The sequence below is a fragment of the Pinus tabuliformis genome, chromosome 1_2, assembly GCF_031772625.1.
Source record: "Pinus tabuliformis cultivar Carrire ecotype Pingquan chromosome 1_2, CPIR1, whole genome shotgun sequence".
NCBI classification, from domain to species: Eukaryota; Viridiplantae; Streptophyta; class Pinopsida; order Pinales; family Pinaceae; genus Pinus; species Pinus tabuliformis.
The window spans coordinates 1,233,713,635-1,233,723,152 of NC_142298.1; the positions used below are offsets into that span (position 1 = coordinate 1,233,713,635).

At 32.8% G+C, this 9,518-nt stretch overlaps 1 protein-coding gene across 1 annotated transcript; it reads right to left on the reverse strand.

Moving 5' to 3' along the window:
- Positions 1-380: 380 nt before the first annotated feature.
- LOC149210690 (putative F-box/LRR-repeat/kelch-repeat protein At1g11620) lies at positions 381-1,520 on the reverse strand. Its single transcript, XM_089399053.1, has one exon. The coding sequence runs from the start codon at positions 1,518-1,520 to the stop codon at positions 381-383; it is 1,140 nt and encodes a 379-aa protein (XP_089255179.1).
- Positions 1,521-9,518: the final 7,998 nt, after the last annotated feature.

Below are 9,518 nucleotides of genomic sequence, written 5' to 3' on the forward strand. Positions count from 1 at the left end.
AAAAATTATATATCTATATTTATATCTTTGTTCTTTGTCTAAAATAAATATAGCACACATATATGCTGTTATTATAAATTGCATAGGCCACACAAATATTTATACTAAATAATCTATTTTATCATTTAAATTATAACGTGCATACCGCATACATATACTTATCCTAAATACAATATTTTATCATTTCTGCTATAGATCATCAACCTTAAATAATACCATACCATAAGTTTTTACAGAACAGCCTTGCTGAGAGGTTTACAATGGCAAATTCACATTATATAAAAAAATCAACCAGTGTTACTGTTGCCACTTCATGGATCCTGAAAGGGTTTGGAAGAGCAGTTGGGGCACGAGACTTCCCGAATTTGGTAATTTATATTTTAATAAACCAATCGAAAGAGGCTGGGTTCCATGACAATCGCTGGTTGGAACTCCCCCATGTTTTCCCAACCATGATGTGACATGTCATAGATGGAAACGTGGCGGCCATAAAAGTCTTCATGCTCCGCTCCCCAGAATCCCCGACCTGCCATTTCTGGAGCCAATACATCCTGAAAACGAAAAGGAGGGGGTGGAATTGATTCCACGAGTCTCCAGATTCTTTCCTCCATATGGAATTTCCAGAGTACCAAAATCATGTCACCTTTCTCATATGTTAAGCTTATCATACAGAGTGCCTTTTTATGCTCAAAAATAAACAAAAGCAGCCTGTCACCCTGCGGCGTTGGAGGAAATGGAATTGGATCAATCCATATCTCTTCTTCCACAAGAAACACCAACACTCTGTTTGCAGCTGATGTCGTGTCAGTTGAGTGCGCAAGCCAACACAAGTAACGCTCAGACACAAGTTGGGGACGGTGTAAAACAGATAGAGGACCGCTATAATTAGGGATTCCATTCCCTTCGGGAATCCTCTTCCACGTGCTTTCCTTAAAGTTGTAGACGAAAGTGGTCATCACAAAATTAAACGCTTCGGACATGTGCCATAATATAAGCTTGCAAACACCATTATGTCGGTCGAAGGCGATCCCTGTGTAAAACATAGAGACTGAGTTGGCCATGGTGGGTAGACTCAATATCCGCCTCTCTTGAGAAAAGATAGGGTTAACCACCAATAACTTGGTGCTCTCACCGGAAATATTGTTACAACAATTAGGCCCTACAAATCCCTCGAAACACAGGAACCCATCGCCGTAACTGGGCGACCTCCTCCACTGGTAATCCGGTAAATCAGGTAGCAATGGGTTTTTCCATGTGAACATCTCTGGCCATCCTCCTTGCAAAATAATGGACCTGAAATACGGCGACTGTGTGTGTTGCTCGAGAAAATCTGAGATAAGAAAGAACATAGGGCGGCCGAGAAAGCTTCTATCGTAGTGAACGGCAAAGGAGGGATGTGACAGTAAGGAATAGAAATACCTGCAAGTGAACGATAATCTCCGTAAGTCCAAAATAGGAAGCCTGGTTAGAACTCGAATTTGCAGATCATCTGGTAGTTTATTCCATTGACTGCCTTCCATTGTGTCGTTGAATGAAAATCAAGAATTCATGAAATTTCAAAGTAGCATCAAACTCTGAAAAGGACAGGACCGGGAATATATTTATTATTCGGTGAGGGTCGTGCTTTGCGCAATAAAGAAGAGTGAATTCACAGTTTTATAAAAATAAATTCTCAACCTTCTTAGAGTATACGGAAGGCCGAGATGGCGTGCGCATATATATATGAACGATTACAATGTAAATTGCACGCGTAGTAATAATTAGCTAAAAACGGAAATAACATGCCGACATATAATTATAAGCATTAACTTACGTGAATGTATTCCATATTGTTTATTAAAAAGGAAATTTTAGAAGCGTTGAAATTGGGATCCATGACCATGGAATTTAGAGAAAGGCATGACTGGATATGCTTTGTGAAAAGTGAATTCACATTATCTCCAAAAATAATTTCTCAATCCCGGTTACAAAATTCCAATAATATTAAGAAAAATATGTGGTGTGTAGTTTCCAACTATAATTAATTAAGAAAAATATGTGGTGTGTAGTTTCCAACTATAATTTTGCTTATTATAATGAAAGGTGTATACTTAATTATAATTATACTTTATATGTATTTAATTAAAATGATATTTTTGTATTCAAGTTTTTTTATTTATAATGAATTAAATATTAAATAGTTTTTGGTAAAAATTATATAAGGTAAATGATTCGCCTATGTTTTTCGAATCAGCAAGTGTAGTTACCTTATTAATTCGAAAAATTTCTCTTATATAATTTTTACTGAAATTTTTTTGCTTAAAATAACAAATTATAAGATACATAAAATTTCTTTTTCCCTGATCAATTTTTTTTGTTATTAATAAATAAATAAATATACAAAAATTAACCAAAATAGTACACATACACTTTTCAAAACACAACCAATCACTTAGCCATTATATTATTATTCAGAAATCATTAAAACATGTTTTCTAATGTTGCCGTAAAAACTTGGAAAAATTTGTGCATGATAAATAGTTATAATAAAAATCATTAACTTCCCTATCCACTAAGATAAGACTTCAATAAAAATCATTAACTAACATGTCCCCTAAGATAAGATTTCAAGACTTTGAGTTGTTTTTTGTTTATTTTTAATATTGGATAATGATAAATGGAAGTTGAGTTTTTTTGGCTTCTAAATTACCCAGATTCTTTTTGTTTTGTTCCTTATATTTTTATCTCTCACAGAAAGAAGTACCCTTATTCTTTTCTTTTTCCTTATATTTATACTTTACAAACCTTACTTTTAAAGATTTTTTTAAAGGAATAAAGAATGTAAAGATAGAGTTGAATAAAAGAATTATTATTTTTTTCCTTATATGTCTACTTTAAAAAAGTTATTTTTAAAGTTTCTTTATTATTATTATTATTATTATTATAATAGGAATAGAGAATGTAAAGATAGATTGTATAAATTATTGAATTTTTATAAGCTTATAATGGCATTGTAAATGGTCCATATTGTTTGGTTTCTGTATATAACATTGTTTGATTATGTATCTTTTACTAGTTTAAAGCGTGATTATATGTTTGGTTTTAATGATTATGGGGTATTATTAAGTAGAGTTAGTATATATTTGTAGAATCTATTCATAATTTGTAGCAGAATGTTGGAACTAGCAAGATGTGATAGATTTTCTCAAAGTGCAAAGCAAAATGATATAAAATTGAAATATTCTGTCAACTACAAAATGAAGTTAATTTGTGTAATTTAAAACAATATTGTATATATTTATATGAGTTATTTAATAAATAATTTTGCTATGGTATAAAAATACATATGGCCTTAACTTTGTGATAGAAAAGCCAAAAACTTTATGAAAAAAAGGCCAAAGATTGGATTGGTTATCAACATATTATTAATTTCGTTATAACATTGATATTGATGAGAAGTTAAGCACTTAGAGGGAAGAGAGGCACTAAACGTCAAGATTATTTAAGAGGCATTGCGATTAATCAAGACCGTCTCAAGCCGTCAGCAAAAGTGAAGTCTCACATGTCTAGTAAGGGTAAATATGTCATGAAAAAAAGCCATGTAAACTACCACAAATATAATTGGTTAATTGGACGATTCCAAAACATTATTCTATGTAAGAGGTGTTGACTAGTGGAAGGTTTTTAGCATGTGGGAAGAGAGTTACGACATAAAAATATCATACTGGAAAGGGCCTAGAGATACCCATTCTTGATACTTGTTCTTTAATTGTTCATTGGTGCTAAGCCATAAAAAAATTCCTTATGGTCGACAATATGCACATCAATGGGTACAAGAATTAGGTGCATACTATTCAAGTCCAGAAAGACCGATTTTCCAAAAAGAAATGGATGCAAGTTCCAGGCATCAATTACTAATGAATTGCTTCAAATTATTATCACTATCCACTAATTTGACTTAAACACATTTTTATATGCAGTAAAACACATTTTGAAGAAGCCCAAGGGAGTGATTATGGTGTTTAGTACATTAAAACCTCCATGGGAGCAGTAGTGGATGAAGTGTTTAAGGAGTTCTTGAGCATATTTCACTCTTATCTGACCCATGGGTGAGATGGGTGTCACAAGAGATAAGGACATTGCTATAATATCACACAAAGTTGTGGTAAAGGCCACTTTTGGGGAAAAGAATTAGTTTCTTGGCTAAAGGTGAGAGTTACAGGATTGGATTTCATGTAAATGTGATGGTTGGTGTTGTGGAGATATTTTATGGCCTCCTGATGATGTGAATTGCCATGGCTTCTAGCAAAAAAGGAAAGGAGGTTTCTTTAAGATTTCAAGAATTTGAGTTGTTTTTTAATTTATTTTTAATATTGGATAATGATAAATGAAAGTTGAGGTTTTTTTTTGCTTCTAAATTACCCATATTCTTTTCATTTTTTCCTTATATTTTTATCTCTTAAGGAGAGAATTACCCTTATTCCTTTCTTTTTCCTTATATTTATACTTTACAAACCTTACTTTTAAAGTTTTTTGAGTAAAGAATGTAAAGATAGAGTTGAATGAAAGAATTACCCTAATTTTTTTTGCTTTTCTCTTATATGTTTACTTTAAAAACGTTATTTTTAAAGATTTATTTATTTATTTATTTACGAATAGAGAATGTAAAGATAGAGTTGTATAAATTATTGAATTTTTATAAGCTTATAATGGCATTGTAAATTAAGATGGTCCATATTGTTTGGACTTTTTTTTTTTCTGGTGTCTCTATATAAAATTGTTTGACTATATATTTAAAAGTGTGATTATATGTTTGATTTTAATGATTATGGGGTATTATTAAGTAGAGTTGGTATATACCTGTACAATCTATTCATAATTTGTAGCATGATGTTGGAACTAGTACGATGTGATAGAATTTCTCAAAGTGCAAAGAAAAATTATATAAAATTGAAATATTTTGTCAACTGCAAAATGAAGTTAATTTGTCTAGTTTAAAACAATATTGTATATTTTTATATGAGTTTAAAGCATAAGGTAAGGAATATTAATAACACAATTATTATAACCATAAAATATAATAACGTATTAACAAATCATTATCAAAACATACTAAATAATAAAGAAATTTATAAAATAATGTAGAAAATAATAATAAGTAATCAAAATAAAATAAAATTAACAATATTGAACTAGTTGGATTTACTTTACAATTCCTTGAAACATATTTAAAACAAGGGTTTCTCTGTTGTAAATTAGTCCTGAGGAGGAGTCTTTTTCTAGACCAACACAAAATGAAAATTGTGAAATATTCGAATTTTGAACCTCAAAAACCACACCACAAAAATCTGCATACCATCATTATATGAGTTATTTATTAAATAATTTTACTATGGTATAAAAATACCCATGGCTTTAACTTTTACATAGAAAAGCTCAAACTTTGTGATAGAAAAGCCAAAGATTGGATTGGTTATCAACATATTATTCATTTCTTTATAACATTGATATTGATGAGAGGTTAAGCACTTAGAGGGAAGAGAGGCATTGAGCATCAATATTATTTAAGAGGCATTGTGAGTAATCAAGACCGTCTCAAGCCACCAGCAAAAGTGAAGTCTCACGTGTCTAGTAAGGGTAAATTTGTCGATGAAAAAAAGTCATGCAAACTAAAACAAATATAATTGGTTTATTGGTTGATTCTAGAGCACGATTCTTTGTAAGGTGTTGAGTAGTGGAAGGGTTTTAGAATGTGGGAGGAGAGTTAGGACATCAAAATACCATGCTGGAAAGGGCTTAGAGATCCATATCTGTGTTATGGGTGTATCTTGTTGATATGTACTTTGAAAGGAAGGCGAGTCTCTGCAACTAAGTGTGGAGAGACCCAAGTCCGTAGTTGAGTGCGTCGACTGCCTGAATCTGAGCGAGCAAGCTAAGAACTGTTTGTTGTACATATTCAAACATTATAAGCAACAGTTATTACAGACATAGTCCCACATTAGAATGAACCGCGATAAATTTGTGAATTCATGTGTATCTTTGCTTATTATCTATTGAAGTATAGCAGTTTTACTATAGTTGCATTTTATTACAGTGCAATAATGATTAAGGGTTTATATGGTATGTTTTAAGTAATAAATCTAATGTGGTGAAGTCACAGATATGAACGTGAAGTAATATATGCATGTTAAGTATTAGAAAACATGAAAATACCACATTTCATCATCCCTTAAGAATGTAGAAACCTGGTTCTGCATCCTCCCGTAATCTCTTCGGGTGAGATTGTTAGTTGCTTGCATGTCACTAACGAAAGTTCCAGTGATTGGGGGTTGTGTTGGTGCACCGTAAAAGGATTGAACCTGGCTCAACCCAACCTAAAAACCAACAATTTGTTATTTTACTGAGACCAGGCTCTGTTTGAGGGATATGTTTATGTGGCATTGGTTGAAGAAATAAATCCAAGACTTGGTAGAATACAAGGAATGAGAATTTGTAGATTAGGAGAATAGAATCCCTCATTTGTCATATGAAAGGTGTTTACATACGTATATTTTCAAATATCAAAAGGAAATTTTCTTCATTTTATTTTATGTGGAGTTGTACGAGTGGATATCAAGGTTGACCGAAAGAAAAGATTGTTTTAAAGGAGATGAACCTAAGGAGTGGACTCCTAAAATAATATAACGACTCAAGAATGCCAAAAATAGAATTTGAAGAGTTGTTGATTTATGGATTTATAGCATCTTGGGAGGATTCATTACTGAGTTTGCAATAGAATCGACTGTTTCCTACAACAAAGTAGAATGACAAATTTTCAAAGGAACGTGAGCTGGGTACTTGAGATCTCTCAAACATTGGATTAAGATGCTTTTGTGTTAAAAGGGAGTTTTACGAATGTAGTTAGATTATTGGTTTACTTATGTTTGGGAGAAGATCCAAAGAATGTTCTGGACAACACAAAGTGGAAAATGATATAGAATAGATACTAGAAAGAGATCTTGTAACCAAGATCCAAAGACCTTCATAGAAACTAAATATAGCCCTCTTTTGAGTGAATCTGAAAGTGAAGAAAGCCTCCTTGAAAACCCCAAAGTAAACCTGCAGTATTCACCTTTCCAGCCTGGAAGTTCATCGAAGGCATAATTGAGTAATAAGTAGGTTACTTTTATTTTTCCTGTCCCCCTAAACCCACTACCCCTGAACCCCGTCCCCTTATGAATCCTCCTCCCCCTCCCCATCCGCCTCCCCCTTCGATAACATATATGGTCGATGATACTAAGCTACCTATTTTCAAAGGAACTGTATTAGAAGATCTAAAACAATTCTAGTTTTTATGTGAAGAAATATGGACAGTGAAGCAAGTCCATGATGAAAATATAAAGAAGGCACACCTTGTCATGATGTTATTAAAAAAACATTGGTAAAAGAATTTAAGAAGTTGAAGTCTAAATCATAGTGTATCACAGAGTTAAAGGAGATCAAACAAAGCCCTACTGAATCTATTTGGGAAGTTGACCATAGATTCAAATTATTTCTGGATTAGGTGAGATTCGACATAGCTCAACAACAACATAAGGAATGGTTCATAGTTGTGTTGTTTCCACATATCATATTTCCTTTGGCGCAATAGAAGATAGAAACTCAAACCGAAGCTCTAAAACAAGCGATGAAATTAGAAGCTTCACTTATAGGAGATACCAATGCAGGTATGCAACAGATTCAGAGTCAACTGGGAAATTTGAATATCCAATTACAAGATATGAAGAAAAGTAAAGAAGTCAGATAAGTGTGGTGTACAAAGTGCGAATCAGAGGGCCACTCTAAAGAACAATGCCCTCTCTTCGAAAATTACATGGCTAGTGGAGCATCAAATCCTTGGAATATCAGATCCAACCTATGCTGTGATATATGCAACACTAGAGGTGAACATATATGAGAATATTTTTATTTATTGGAAAAATATGTGTAGAGTCCCAAGAACTTAGATTGAAATTTATGTAACTCAATAGGGCATGATGAGAACCATTGTCAATCTTATGAACTAATGATGGAGCATGGTCCTGAAACTTATAGAATGCAAGTGGAAGAACATGGACAAGAGGATAATGGATATCATAGTAGTCGAGGTGGTTATCAAGGAAGAGGTCAAGGTGGCGTAGCTGGTCAAGGACATGGACAAATTATTTTCTATAACTATGTCTAGTGAGGAAACTTTGCAAGGGATTGTCCGAATCCCACTACGACATGTAATTATTGTAAAGAATTTGATCATGTAATGGAATAATTTATGGCACTTATGGAAAAAATGAAAGAAGATATAAACCAACAAATGACGCAGAATATCCATATGATGACTGCCGAAAGAAGAACCAATGATCCTCAAATCAATACTGTTACTAGAAGTGGAGCTGTGACTAGTGATGATAATGTAAATGAAAAGAATGAATCTGAAACTACATGGATTAGAAAGACCACTGAAAAAACTCTTGTCTTTGATATGCAGAAGGAAAAAGAGGTGTTTATGGAAGAAAATTGAAAATTTATGGATGCTAGAGCTTGGACAACTAATGCACATCTAAAACAAAAAAGTAATTACGACATATCACTAGCTTCGACACAGAAGAAAGGTTTGACATAAGATCAGGAGTCAGCGAACCAAGAAGGTATTTTGAAATATTTTTTGCAAACGTGTATGAAGTTATTTAGAGATCAAAAGGTTGTGGAAAGACAATTGACAGATTCATGTGCATCTAAAGAAATACTGCGAAATTAGTTGCGCACAGTCAAAAATTTGTATCAGCATAAGAGAATAGGAAGATAAATGAGGCTTAGTACACATATAGGATACTATGAGATGGATCATGTTATTATAGATTTGGGATCTAAGGCTAATGTTGTGAGGAAATAGACACAGGAGTTAATGGGTAATCCAAATTTATAGTGGTTACCTATTCAGTTGAGGATGGAAAATCAGCAGAAGATCTTCCCCTTAGGAATACTATTAGATGTGACAATGGACATTGAATTTGTTCTCACTATGATTGACTTTGAAGTAATAGAAATTGTGGATGACAATAAACCCTATCATTTATTTCTTTGAGTTGATTGGGCATTCGATAACATGGCTATCATTAATCTAAAGAAGATACAAATGATATTTAAAGGAAATAATAGGAGGGTAATTGTTCCATTGGATCCATTAGAAGGATCAATGTATATGGAGCCCATTAGAGAAGAATATTGTGTATTTGATATATATAATATCTATCAATTGATACCAAAGGAACAAGATTTTGCTAACCCTACTACAGAGGGAAATTTAACTTGGGAGCATGATAGTTCTTGTGCATCAGACTCAGAAGAAGAATTGGATAATTGATAGAACATGCTACATGAAGAATCTACAAGGTGTTGTGGAAGAGTTACTAAATCAGTTCTTTGCATGACATATAAGGTATGTAACCTCCCTTCTTATGATGGCTTAAGTGATGTGAATGTTTTTCTTGATGAATATGAGGAACAGACTCTAGAAAATAAAA

Bases quoted from the DNA above. Each gene is read 5' to 3' on its own strand.
- LOC149210690 (XM_089399053.1), bottom strand. From the start codon at position 1,520: ATGGAAGGCAGTCAATGGAATAAACTACCAGATGATCTGCAAATTCGA.